General features: G+C 33.0%; 1 protein-coding gene across 2 annotated transcripts; it reads left to right on the top strand.

The window, feature by feature from the left end:
- The first annotated feature begins 6,065 nt into the window (after nucleotides 1-6,065).
- On the top strand, nucleotides 6,066-12,939 carry LOC133681464 (TMV resistance protein N-like). Of its 2 annotated transcripts, XM_062104517.1 has the most exons (6): nucleotides 6,066-6,572; nucleotides 9,100-9,462; nucleotides 9,621-10,728; nucleotides 10,825-11,103; nucleotides 11,191-12,093; nucleotides 12,206-12,939. In XM_062104517.1, exons 2-6 carry the CDS (start codon nucleotides 9,266-9,268, stop codon nucleotides 12,797-12,799), a joined length of 3,081 nt encoding a protein of 1,026 aa, XP_061960501.1. In that variant the 5' UTR covers nucleotides 6,066-6,572; nucleotides 9,100-9,265; the 3' UTR covers nucleotides 12,800-12,939. The 2 variants fall into 2 exon arrangements, with proteins under 2 accessions (XP_061960501.1, XP_061960500.1); XM_062104516.1 differs by lacking the exon at nucleotides 6,066-6,572 and having other exon boundaries at nucleotides 8,833-9,462.
- Nucleotides 12,940-14,660: the final 1,721 nt, after the last annotated feature.

The raw sequence follows: 14,660 nt of genomic DNA, 5'->3' as shown, positions 1-14,660 counted from the left end.
CCTGTCCATTTATTTTCTTATATCCGTATCAGTCGGTTCGCAAATGTCTTGTATCAATAATTTTATAAAAATAATATTATTTTGTTTTTTTCTTAAAAGAAAAACGCCATTGCGTGGACCTTGGCCAGGCCGGGACAAGTGTTTTTTTTTTTTTTCAAATTAAAATACATCTTATATTTTTTTAATTTATATGCCTTTTTTATGTTTTTGGATTCTTAAAATAATATATATAAAAAAACCAAACTTAAGAAAATAGAAAAAATCAACTGTAAATAAATAATAGATTGGAGATTTCAAGTATTTTTTTTTTTGGATTTTTAATTAATTTCTTTTTTAAAAAACAAAAAAAATACTTTTTTTCTTTTTTTTTATTATCGTGGGGTGTCCGGGCGAGCTTGCGCGCACCACGACTATTCTCCACGGCCCACTGAGCATCCTGCAAGCCCAGTAAGCAGGTAAGGCACCACGAGGATGACAGGCATGCATATAGAGGATCGAACTCGGAACGGGAACGGAACAAGTCACACAGTTGACCACTGAGCCAAACCCTCAAAATGATTATAAAGGGGCTTTTAGTATCATTAAGAATCAAATAAATAATGGATTAAAGGAATTAAAAACGTGAATTTACTAAAAATTACTGTTGGAGGCACATCAATTGCTTAAACACTTGAGATCGAAGTGCTGGAAATAAATAAAGATATTAGATGACATTGCTGGAAGTCATGATGACCTTATGAGAGCATGAACGTGCGTCGTCTGCAGCAAGAATCGTGGATTCGACTGGTTTAGCATGAAAAAATTAAATTAAATAATAAAAAATAAAGCAAAACACGTACCAGACGAGAAAATACCTGATTTTTTAATTGAAGTGGTTGGAAATCATCAATCCTAACCACCACTAAGTTGCATATTAAATGAAGTGGTTGGAAATGATATGAGAGATGCGTAAATAATTTCTTTAATTTTTTTTAGGATTTTAAAATACATTTGAGGTTTATTTGGCAAAGACATAAAAAAAAATATTTTTAAAAAATAAGTAGTGTGTATTTGTCAAACATGTCCTTCACTAAAAATCAGAGACTTAAAAAATACCTTAAAACTATGTTTGGCAAATACAACATAAGGACAAAATATTGTGTTTTTTATTTTGAAAATTTTAAACCATCCAAACACTGTCTTATTAAAGATGAACTCATCCCAGACACGTGGGTTGGGTTTCCTAACCCAAATTCCTAATTCGCAAACATGACCCAAGATCAAAAAAGAAAGAACAAAAATCAAAAGAGGAAAAACATTTAAATTTACTTAATAACACTTGAAAAAGCCCAAAAAACATAGATTCAAAACCATAATAAATCACGTTATATAAGGCACACAAGCATGAAAAAACAACACTCAAACAAGATTTTGGAGTTGGATTGACACAATAAACAACCTAATGTCACGATTATTTGATTATTTGTGAAAAATAAAATGAAAAAAACCATAAATCAAATGCATGATTTTGGTGTTTTTAAACCCATGGGATCCTGAATTAATGATTAATAAGCTAAAACGTATGTGTAAGAGCTAATAAACAATCAAAAAGACATGGAAAACAAGTACGTATGGCAATGTTCAACATATGAACATCAATCCAAAAAAGCAATGCAAACCTAGAAAAAGACAGTAGAGACTTTAAACCCATAAAATGCCTAAAACTTAAAAACAAAAACTATAGCTTAAGCATGCTCAACACAACTTATTTAAACCATAAAAAAAAAACTACAAACAAAAAATTAAAAGCATAACAACAAGTGAAGTTCATAATAGTAGTAATCAAAAATAGCATTCTCTTAGGCAAAAACATTATTTAATTGATGATTTTCATTGTTTCTAAACTCAATCTTTATGCTTGCAACTTCAAACAAATCGAGCAAGCCACTTAAAACAGCCTAATCCAACAACAATATTAATACTTAACATAACTTACGATGACTTCAAAATTGATTAACTAATCATTAAAACATGTTAAAATGTATTTCAAGTTTTGTAGTATGAGAATATGTGTTTTCTAGGTTTCTCCTCCCCTTTCTTTATGGTCTTTGGCATAGGTTTTTAAAGGGTAATGAGGATCATCAAAAGCCATGAGTTGAACATTTCTCATCATTTGATATCGAAGAATAGATCCTAGCCATCCATTGAGGTCAAGGATCAACCTTTTCAATGTTTGAGAGCTGACAAGTGGAGTACACCAGTTGTTTTTGTTATTTTATGGTAGACATAACTGGTGGGGGCGTAGGTTTTGACTCATTATAGCAACGCCTTCAAGATTGCAAAAGAGTCTTTGTTTTGTCTAGGTAAGAGTACAAAAGATAAGGTACAAGGGGGGATGTTTTTTATTCTAGGTGGGGGAGAGATGAGGGAGGTTTCAGGCTTGGAAGGTAGCAGCAGAACTAGGCTTTTTGGGAGGAAGAAGATTAACAGTGACCAGGCAAAAAGTCATTTAGCTCTTTCTTTATATTTCTTTTGTCTAGGATTAAATAAAATGCCATCATTTTAAACCAAAATAAATTGTTTTGATCAAAATGCACCGTTTATTTTAATAAAATGACGTTGTTTTGGTAACTCTAGATTAATTAGGGTTTTAATTTTCCTTTTTTAATTTCAGCTTTCAGTATTTTTAATTTGTTCAATTAAACCCTCGATTGATTCTAGTTTTATGAATTAATTCAATTTTACCCCTACGAGGTTTCAAAAGGATCCTATGATTTTAGCGTTTTTTCAACATGGTCTATGGATTTGGATATTTTCAAGTTTGTCCTCAATTAACTTTCAAACCTTTAATTTCTTCAAATCTACCCTTATTTTTAACCAAATTTAGTCCCTAAACACGCGCATCTTTTGCAGAGATGTCTTTAGTCTTGAATGTTTTTAATTTGACCCTTAATTAATCCCCTAAACTTTAATTTCCTAGTTTCATCCGATTAAAGTTGAAAAAGCTAAATTTAGTCCTTTAAAATTTCAATCTTCTCAATTAAGCTAAAATTAGATTTTTAAATTTCATTTTTCATTAATTAAGTCCTTAATAAAATTAATTTAACCTATTAAAAGTCTAATTAAGTCTTTACACTTAATTAATTCTTTTAATTTTGGCTTAAACTAATTCTTAAACTTAATTAAATCTTTAATTAGGCTCATGCTTAAATCAAATTAGCTAATTAAAAGTCTAATTAAGTCCTCAAACTTAATTTTTATACAAATTTATCAAATATTCACTTAACTTAACCTTGAATCTACATTGTCCTTTACATCTAGGTCCTTCAAGGATGCGATTGAATTTTCAATTTCATTAAAGATCCAATTTGGTTTCTTCATCTCTTATTTATGTATTTAAATGCCTTTTCAATCTGTTTTTACCAACCAAGTTGATTTCTTAATAAAGAAAAAAAATGATAATTTTGAAGGAATTTAAAATTAAATTATGACAGTTGCCCCCTTATTACAATGCTTATGGCAGAAACTCTCATAAAAAGCTTTAGATAGTAAGCTTGTAAAAAATGAAAGATAAAAGGATGTGGATTTACCAAATCAAGAAGTGGTTAATCCTTCTCAAAGGTACACTCGGGAGAAAATAATGCCATTGATATTGTCTAAAAATGAGTGGCTTAAAAGCGCACCTAAAATGATATGCTTCAAAGTTATATACATATAACCTTAAAGATATCTCATGATCTCATATTTTGAAAATTGGGTTTTCTTTGTCCTTATATCGGTAGAAATTAAAACCTTGAATAGTTTTTCTTTGCTGGAAATATTCGAATCTATCAAAGATTTTTTCCTTGAGCTATCTGCAAGGATTAATATGTAATGCTTTGGGGTTAATATACATGATTTTTTACCTAAGAAACATAGATCCCTTTTCTTTATAAACTTCATCTTTCAAAGCTTCAATCTTTGTAACAAGTTTACATTGCTTCTTTACATTGCTTTTTTGTTTTGGCCTACTCTAATTACAACTTGTGGACTTGATCTCTGGGAAAGGGATACTCATTTAATAAGCTTAGATTATTTTTGTCTATCCCATCATCTAGGCATTTTTATCTAATTTATTATGACATTTCAAGGCACTCATATTTATCATTGTATTTATATGTGTACCACTACTAGGATGTCATGACCACCACTCAGTATTCACCGTATGTTCTCTATGATAGCTTTCCTAGTTAATATTCTAAGTTCTAAAAAAACATTAAAAGATTTAAGCAACTTGCTTTCAATTTTTTTTCTTCTTAAAAAAGGAATTATACAGCCATCCCTATTGGGTTTCTTGAATTACCCCCGGCCCGATTATTCCCCCAAGTACTTTATCTTGCTTGGGTTTTTTTAAGGACGATATTTTACAAAAGATGTTTGGTTTTTATAAAAGATCGATATCACATAATTTTTTTTGGAATTTCAAAGTTATTTTCAAATACAAAAATCATTTTGATGAAAGTTTAAAGCAATTTTTTTTAGAAAAAAATTCAAGCAATTTCTATGGACAGAGTTTCATGAAAGTAATTAAGAACAATGTTTTGCAGAAGATTTTTGGTTTTTAGAAAATATCGATATCACAAAAAAATATTTGAAATTTCAAAGCTATTTCCAAATGCAAAAACCATTTCGATGCAAGTTTAAAGCAAATTTATTTTTGAAAAAAATCAAGCAATTCTCATGGGCATGGTTTCATAAAGGTTGATTTTTAGATTTTGGTGTAGCTTTTTCTCTTATTAAGAATATAAGATGACCTTTTATTTTCATGATTTATTGGTCAAAGGGATCGAGAACTCAAGAGTTTCAGTGAAAAGAAATCTTTAAAGCATTTATTTTACTTATATAAATAATAAAGCATATCCGTAATCTTTTGAAGATCTCATTTTGTATGGGAAAGCATTGCTTATCAACCCAGATTGCTTGTCTTTGATTAGAAAATACTTTATTAGGCACGTAATGTGGGCTTAGATTACTTGTCTTTGTTTTTCTCATTTGATTTTGAATATCATCATCATACTCGTTATCATAATCTCATTTAGGTTTCCCTCAAAATCATCATTTTTTTTTAAATAAAGAAACAAAAATACAAAAATGAAAAATGAAAGAGGACTAGTAACTTGATTGGCAAAGATAGACTAAAGATGAATTTAAGTGCAAATCTGGAAGCTCAATTGCACCTTTAAAGGACCTGAATGTGAAGAACAATGCAGATTCAAGGTTAACTTGAGTAAATATCAGAATAATTCGTTTAAAAATTAAGTTTGAAGACTTAATTTGATTGGTCAAATTAAAGGTATAATTAAGTTGAAGAATTAATTTGGGTCAAGATTAAAAGAATTAATTAAATGCAATGAGTTAATTAGACTTTTAATAAGTCCAATTAATTTTATTAAGGATTTAATTGGTGAAAAATTAAATTTGAAAGCCTAATTTTGGTTTAATTGAGAAGATTAAAATTTTAAAGGACTAGATTTAGTTTTTATAAACTCAATTAGATGAAATTAGGGTCAAAACTGCAAGAAAATCAAAGTTTGGGGGTTAATTAAGGTCAAAGCGAAGAAATTAAAGACCAAGAACCTTTTTGCAAAAGCCACGCTTATTCGAGGACCGAATTCGGCTAGAATAAAGGTGAAATGGAATAAATTATAAGTCAATTTAGGATAAAATTAAAAATATATATGACCAATGACCAAGTTGAAAACGCGCGTCTTTTTAAAATTTTACAGGGGTAAAATTGAATTAATTCTTAAAATCAAAACTTAATTGAGGATCTAATTGAATAAATTTAAAAATTAAGGGATGAAATCAAAAGAAGAGTTTATGAACTAGTTTAGTATTAATAAAACAACGTACGTTATTTTTGCCAACTCCAATCAAAAGGCGTTGTGCAGTGTTTTTGACTTGAAAGTACGGATAGCTTTTTTGTATGTAACCCATATAAAAAGTGTATATATATATATATATATATATATATTTATTTATTTATTTTTATGAGGTGTACTTTATATTTTAAAAGTTAAAAGAATCAATTATACCTCCAAGTCAAACATAGACTTGATTCTTTCTCGCATCTCAGGTAAGAAAAAAGGCATGCTCCCCTGCAACCTTGATATCGTACTATGCCTCAGCATGGTTCTTGCTGAGTGGTTGCTCTTATGGCCGCTACAACTCCGGTCCAAAGTTAGTGCCTCGACGAGCTTTTGACAACCTTTCCGGGAGAATCAAAGTACCAAGTCGTTGGCTTGTTATCAATAATTAAGATCCTTTCCGGGAGAATCAAAGTACAAGATTCAAGCCTGCGAGGGATCCCAAAATGAAATAAATACAGGAGAAGTTCATGTGAAAGAGGAGGGAGAAAAACAAGGAAGAAAAAAGGGAAGAAAACCGAAGGAAAAGATAGAGAGAAAAAGAAAGAAAAAGCCACGCTAGCAACCAACATCCACCGTTGTTTTTCTTCCTTCTCCAGTCGCTGCAGTGGATCACCAGCAGCTCCACCGTGGACCACCATCCTCACGACAGACCAGCAACAGCAGCAAGCACCTCCCCCAGGCCAGGTAGCTTCTTCTCTTCTTGCTTTTCCACGCAAATCATGCATGAATACTGTAAAAAATAATAAAACCTGCAGCATACAGGAGTAATTAATTACCTGTTGCTGGCAATCTTCTTTGCCAAAGGAAATAGCCATTTGGTTAATTATTAATTTCTAATAATTATTAACAATTGGTTACCTATATTTGGTGCTCCATTTCTCCCTTTTGCAATTGGGCTCAATCTGAGATCATTTAATTCCACTAATTAGTCTCCAAGTGGATTTTCATAAGCTCTGCCGATGCAAAAAGCCTGCTTGAAGTTGAGTTTTTGTTTGTTCATATTTTTTAAGAGTTTATGATGTGTAGAGTTTTCACAAATTTGGTGATCACTTTCAAGTTAGACTAAGGTGTAAAGTTCTGGTAAACCGTGTTTAGTAGCATGGTTTTAGCTCTAGAATTCTCGTGATGGAGTTTGAATGGCAAGCAAGGTGTAACAAGCTTAATTTGTAGTACTCATGACTATGAAATTCTTTGGCGCCTAGAAGAATAGTATCAACATGGTCTTGGATGTCATGTTTTTAGACTCTCAACTACTCCAGGATCTCTACCCTCACTGCTTTAGAATTAAAACTCCAGATTTGACTGTGGCATTCTCACAAGCTGATATTTTTAATACTATATTCAAGATGACAACTCAAGAAGATAGGCTTTTGATTGAAAATGAACTGAATGTTTGATAAGTTCTTATTGAGGGAATTGGGTAGCTTGTCAATCTGGTGGGGGGTTATACCTTATCTTGAGGTCCTATTACTAGATAAATGCTGCCCTTTACCAATATCTCATGGTTGTTTCTTTTTTGTAATTTGGTACATACATGTGCTCTTCCTTTTTTCCCATTTCATGAAATTTTTTGTAACTTTTAGTGGTCCAATAGTTTATTTTTTTGTTTTTTAAAGTGTTTTTTATTTTTTTATTTTTCAAAAATTATTTTTGATATCAGCACATCAAAATAATCTAAAAATATCAAAAACATATTAATTTAAAATAAAAAAATAAAAAAAAATTAAATTTTTTCAAAAGCATTTCTGTACATCTTCGAGCCTCTTGCTGCTAGGTGTTTGACCAGAAGGCTCACAAGTCAATCAATAGTTGTGCTTTGTCATCTGTCTCATGTTTGCTTTCGAGTTACAATATCCTTACACTAAAATAAATCAATAGTTTCATGAGATTGTTGGAGAAAGATTTGAGAACCTAACAATTTTTCAGCACTTTTTTTCCGTAATTAGCTTTTAATCCCTGGAAAGGGTTGGTAGTCTTGGTGGTTTATTTAAGGCGACAGCTCCTCATTTCTTTGATATTTTTTGTTTGAAGGTTTCAGTGTGCCGGACCTGGGAAGAAACAATAGATTTTAGAGTTTTTGCCTCTTATGAGAATAAGGATATATATATATATTTGTGTTTATCTTTTGGGAATTGTTACCTCGATTTTAGTGTCAAATGCTGAATTAGATCCTAGGCTATTTCTGAGACCTTTTTTCTGGACTCAAATTTGTAAACTTGAGAGTTGTTATTTAGTTTAGTGGATTTTCTTTCAACTTGGATCTCAATTATTAGGGTCCCTTGCCATTCTTTTGTGAAGTAGTACTAGCTAATTGAGCTGAAATCAGCTCTGTTGTTTTTCCGCATGGGGACTGCATCTCCTGTATTCTGCAGTGACCATGCATGTAGCAAGACAAAGCTTCTGTTGCAATGATCACGTAAACTTCGGGGGAGATCTCATGTAGTGAACTAAACTCAAATAGAAAACACATGATTGAATAGTGGATGACAATTAAAAATAGAGCTGTGACATTAACTTCCTTTCATCGGCGTTCGTTGGATTGTTAGGAAGTCATTTGTCTGATCATTGGACCTTGTGGTTGGAAAGGTAATTAATCTTTAAGGAATGACATGTTTGGCTCTAGAATCTGATCATATTCTGAACGTTTGTTGGGTGAGATAGAGAATTACTGCTACTGCTAAGCTTTGTACTTGCTTCCTTGTTATGAAACTGGAAGAAATATTTTTGACATTTTAACGCAGCTATTATTGAATTGTGGGTGTGTACTGGCGTGCTTTATTTAATAATTGTAAACACTAGCATTAGTTTCTTGGAAACCCTGCGGGGAAATAACCAGGAGGTTTGTCAACTACTATAAATTATTTGAGCGCAGACTTTGTCGCTTTTTCGCCTGTCCTAAAGTCAACATTACCACACACTTCCGAAATTTACTCCATGGAATTTTCTTCATAAATAGAATTTCCAAGATGGTGCTCTTTGCGTTAAAATATCCTCGATTTTGTGGCCGTAGCTTCTCTCTGGCTTTGTTAAAACAGATAACAGAGAGCGATCTAGCCTACCAAATTTAGATCGAACAATTCTTTGAGGTTTTCATGGCTGCTTCTTATTCACGTACTACCACTCGGTGGAAATATGATGTCTTCCTCAGTTTCAGAGGTGAAGACACCCGGAAGAGTTTTACTGACCATCTTTATACTGCCTTGTGTCACAGAGGAGTCATCACTTTTAGAGATGATCAAGAACTTGAGAGAGGGAATGAAATTTCCCGTGAACTTCTTCAAGCAATACAAGATTCAAGGTTTTCAGTGATAGTTTTCTCAAGAAACTATACTTCTTCCACATGGTGCTTGAACGAACTAGTAAAAATTGTGGAATGCATGAAACAAGGTAGACAAACAGTTATTCCAGTTTTCTATGATGTTGATCCTTCTGAAGTAAGGAATCAGACAGGGAGACTTCAACAGGCCTTTGCTGATCATGAAGAGGTTTTCAAAGACAACATTGAGAAGGTGCAGACCTGGAGGATTGCGATGAAACTAGTGGCCAATCTTTCTGGATGGGATTTGCAGGATAGGTAACCAAAACACATCTTCTTTTTCTCATGTTTTGTGTTTGTGTAATTGAGGAAAACCCCTTTAATATGTTGTCTGAAATTTATACCTCAGCATGCAAGTTGTTGATCTGTGCCAATTTGACTCCTGTTTGGTAACCTTGTGAGTATTTCGTCTGCAGGCACGAGTCAGAGTTTATTCAAGGCATTGTTGAAGAGATAGTATGCAAGTTGAGAAAATCAAGTTACAGCATGTCATGGGTAACCGAGAACTTAGTTGGAATGGATTGGCGTTTGGAGGAAATGAGTTTATATTTAGGAGTAGAGCAGCTGAATGATGTTCGCGTTATAGGGATCTGTGGGATGGGTGGAATAGGTAAGACGACCATTGCTAGAGCTGTCTATGAGAAGATGCTGGGTCATTTTGAAGGCAGCAGCTTTCTTGCAAATGTTAGAGAAGTTGAGGAGAAACATGGTTTAGTTTGCTTACAGGAACAACTTCTTTCAGACACGTTGATGGAAAGAAGGACCAAAATCTCTGATGTTCATAGAGGAATGAATGAAATAAGGGTTAGGCTGCGTTCTAGAATGGTTCTTGTTGTTCTTGATGATGTTGATCAATTGGTCCAATTAGAATCTTTAGTTGGAGATCGTAATTGGTTTGACAATGGAAGTAGAGTCATAATAACCACAAGAGATGAACTTCTTCTGAAACAATTTGGAGTTGATAAAATATATAGAGTTGCAAGTTTAAATAACATTGAAGCCGTTCAACTCTTTTGCCTGAAAGCCTTCAGAAGTTATTGTCCCCCGGAAGATTATGTGCTTCAGACCATCCAAGTTGTAAAGTATGCAGATGGCCTTCCGTTAGCTCTCCATGTTTTGGGTTCATTTTTTTCTGGGATCAGATCTGTAGAATTGTGGAACCATTCATTGAATAGACTGAAAGATATCCCAGATAAAGGAATTCTAGATAAACTTAAAATAAGTTTTGATGGACTTAACGAAGTAGAGAAGAAAATATTTCTAGATATTGCTTGTTTTTTCAACGGGTGGGAAGAAGATTGTGTGACAAAATTAATGGAAAGTTCTGGTTTCTATCCACAGATTGGAATAAGGATTCTCGTAGAAAAATTTCTCATAAATATTTCAGATAACAGAGTATGGATGCATGACTTGCTTCAAGAAATGGGTCGACAAATTGTCAAGAGAGAGTCTCAAGAAGAACCTGGAAAACGCACTAGGTTGTGGCTCTGTGAGGATGTCATTCACGTTTTGCTAAATAATACGGTAAATAACTTACTGTTACAACCACAATTCTATGTATCAGATTTTGAGTTTCCTTTTTCCTGTTCATCATTCCTATTTATTAACCTTACTGTTCAGGGAACCGACAAAGTTGAAGGCATAGTCCTGAATTCAAATGACGAAGTAGATGGACTACAGTTAAGTGCTGAATCAATTATGAAGATGAAAAGGTTAAGAATTCTCAAACTCCAAAATATAAACCTTTCCCAGAAGATTAAATATCTCTCCAATGAGTTGAGATATCTTGAATGGTGCGGATATCCTTTCAAATCATTGCCATCAACTTTTCAACCGGATAAACTTGTTGAGCTCCACATGCGTCATAGCAGCATTAAACAATTATGGGAGGGAGTGAGAGTACGCCTACTTCTATTTTGTTACTTCAAATTCAGTAATGTATTTAGAGTCTCATCATTCTGATTTTCTTTCTATATCTTTTGACAGCCTTTAAAGTTGCTTAGAGCTATTGATCTCAGACACTCCCGAAACTTAATAAAGACTCCAGACTTCAGACAAGTTCCAAATCTTGAGAAGCTGAATCTTGAGGGTTGCAGAAAACTGGTTAAGATTGACGACTCTATCGGAATTCTGAAAGGGCTTGTTTTCTTGAATTTGAAGGACTGCGTAAAGCTTGCATGTCTTCCAACAAACATATGTGAGTTGAAGACCCTCAGAATTCTTAACTTGTATGGATGCTTCAAACTTGAAAAATTGCCTGAGATGTTGGGAAATGTAATAAATCTGGAGGAGCTTGATGTAGGCAGAACTGCTATAACACAACTACCATCAACCTTTGGTCTCTGGAAAAAACTTAAGGTGCTATCTTTGGATGGATGCAAGGGAACAGCACCTAAATCATGGTATTCTCTCTTCTCCTTCCGGTCACTTCCAAGAAATCCTTGTCCAATTACTTTGATGCTGTCCTCTCTGTCAGCGCTATACTCTTTGACAAAGCTAAATCTAAGCAACAGCAATCTCATGGAAGGAGAACTTCCTGATGATATGGGCTGCTTCCCATCATTGGAAGAATTAGACCTTAGCGGAAATAACTTTGTGAGAATACCTTCAAGCATCAGCCGGCTCTCTAAACTTAAAAGCCTCAGGTTAGGCAATTGCAAGAAGCTTCAGTCACTTCCGGATCTTCCATCAAGGCTTGAATATCTTGGGGTGGACGGTTGCGCTTCCTTGGGAACTCTTCCAAATCTATTTGAAGAATGTGCCCGCTCAAAGTTTTTGTCCTTGATTTTTATGAACTGCTCCGAGTTGACTGATTATCAAGGGAATATCAGCATGGGTTTGACATGGCTTAAATATTACCTCCATTTCTTGTTGGAAAGCGGCCATCAGGTCTCTATCTCTCTCCCCCTCTCACTTCACAGACCACGCTTTTTCTATATTTTTCTTCTCTGTGTTAAAATTTTTGTGTTGTGTATTGAAATAGGTTATGATTTTGGTGCAGGGTCATCCAGCCTCTTGGTTTTTTACCTGTTTTCCAGGAAGTGAAATTCCTAGTTGGTTTCACCATAAGAGCGTGGGTCATTCTTTAACAATACGGCTACTTCCTTATGAGCATTGGTCCAGCAGTAAGTGGATGGGATTAGCTGTTTGTGCATTCTTTGAAGAGCTTGATTGTGGTGATTCATGTCTTATTACATTGAACTTCGATATCAAAGGCTTCAAATCTAGGAGCTACTATCTAGAGTACCCTGAAGGTTCAACATTTACGTCAAATCAGGTTTTCTTTATCTTCTTTCCCAGAGGCAAGTTTCCGGAACCACTTGCTGTGTCTAATACTACTTCTCAGCCCATTGAGGTGGAGTTCCGGTCATCTATTCAAGAAAGAAACACCAACAATGAGTTTCAGGTTCTTTCTGCCCGAGTCATGAATTGGGGGTTCCGCATGGTGTACGAGGAAGACACAGTGCAGCTCAACGAACCGAATACAAGTGTCGACTCTATCAATGGATTGCATTCTGAAGAGTTGAGGATATTGGATGAGAACAACTCCATCATCCCATGCAAAAATATTGAGGGCAAATGCCTCCCAGAATAAACAGTGAAAGTAATGCCATGCCACCTGATGTTCCCTGCCCTTCAGATCCAATTCTTTCAGGGTTCTGATAGAACTTGATCCCTGACAAAAATATTGTATATATTTTTTCTTCTTCTATAGATTTCTAGTATTTATCTTAATTCTTGTGTTGATACCTAGGATCACTTTAGTATTTTTCTTAACAATTTAATAACCACATGTACTTTTTTATATTTCTTTTCAACTAAAACACTATCTACGTTGTGTTTTATAAGAAGTTTCACACTAAATTGTTTTTTTAATTCCTCTTTAATATCATCAACACAATTAAAAAAAACTTGGGTAGAAACCTGTTCATATGAATAGCCACCACCTTTCTTTTTTATTGGATCATTTTGCTTCCTATTTAATAATTGTAGTTTGGTATTTTACATCTTGTTCAAAATTTTTTTTAATTCATATCTTTTTTTTAATTGATCCATTTGCTTAGTTTGGTTTTAAAAAATTAACGCTAATAATATGAAATGAAAAAAAAATATTAAAAGAAATGATGGAAATACAACATGTGTCAAACTTTTTTATTCATTAGCATCCTTCGTTTTTGCCTTTTATTTTTTATTGGGTCCTTCTTCTTTGTAGTTTTGCAAGTTTAATGCTTGATAAACCATGAAATAATGTTTAAAACCATGAACACGAGAAATAATGTATAATTAAAGAAATATTAAAAACAAATGACATAAATGCAAACAGGAAAAATACAAAAATCTAATATCTATAGATTGCAATAGTTACCCACATTATTATTTTTTCTTTTTTCTTAATTTTCTTTTTCACTTGATTTGTTTTTATTCCTAATTTAATATTTTCACATTAAATTTATTTGAGATTGGATTTGATGTTTGTTTTGGTTGGCTTTAAATACAATTATTGCAAAGTTAAGAATAAGTTTTGATGCAAAGTTAATGTTCAATTTAGAAAAATAAAATTCAATTTTATCGATTCAAACCAATTAAAACTTAAAAGATTCTATTTGAAACTTAAATAAATATTTAATATCTTTTTTTAAAAAAATAACTGCTAAATAATACATTTATCTTGTTCTATTTATTAAGGGTAGAATAATAATTTTAGCTTAACTTATATATAAGTTCTTTGTATTCATATTAAACAATGTACTTTTTACAAATCAATTAAGGAGAATTCTAGCCTCCTTCTCTTTCATGTTCGTATTTATTTTGTGTTAATTGAATTGTTTCAACATGGTATCAGAGCTGGTTTTATGGAATGAGGCTTAATTTTTTTTTGAAGTGATATTTTGTCTTCCACTTCTACAAAATCTGGTATTTTGTGTTTCCTTCATCTTCTGTAATTTGAAATTACGTTATGTTTCTGTAATTATTCTGGTATTTCGTCTTCCCTTCAGTTTCTCCAATTTGGTATTTGCGTTCAATTTCTGCGAATTCATTTTGTGTTTTGGCGTAATCGTATAACTTCGAGAAGATATTTGTTTAGTTTCTATGATTTCTATTCAATTTTTGCAATTTGGTTTTTGTTTTCTGCTGCTTTTGCATTCTGGTTCTCTGTAATTGTTGATTATGGCTACTGAAAGATATGATTCACTTCAGTCTGTGAGTGTGAAGTTGGATGGGAAGAACTATTCGTATTGGAGTTATGTAATGAGAAATTTTCTGAAGGGTAAAAAGATGTGGGGATATGTCAATGGAACTTATGTGGCACCAAAGAATACTGAAGAAGGGGATGTTGCTTTCTAGATGCACATGAAGCAAATAATGCAAAGATTATTTCTTAGATTAACAATTCTGTTGAGCATTCTATAGGTACGCAGTTGGCAAAGTATGAGACAACAAAGGAGGTTTGAGAT

This window comes from Populus nigra, chromosome 2, assembly GCF_951802175.1.
Source record: "Populus nigra chromosome 2, ddPopNigr1.1, whole genome shotgun sequence".
Taxonomy (NCBI): Eukaryota; Viridiplantae; Streptophyta; class Magnoliopsida; order Malpighiales; family Salicaceae; genus Populus; species Populus nigra.
This window is presented reverse-complemented; position numbering and strand designations above follow the sequence as displayed.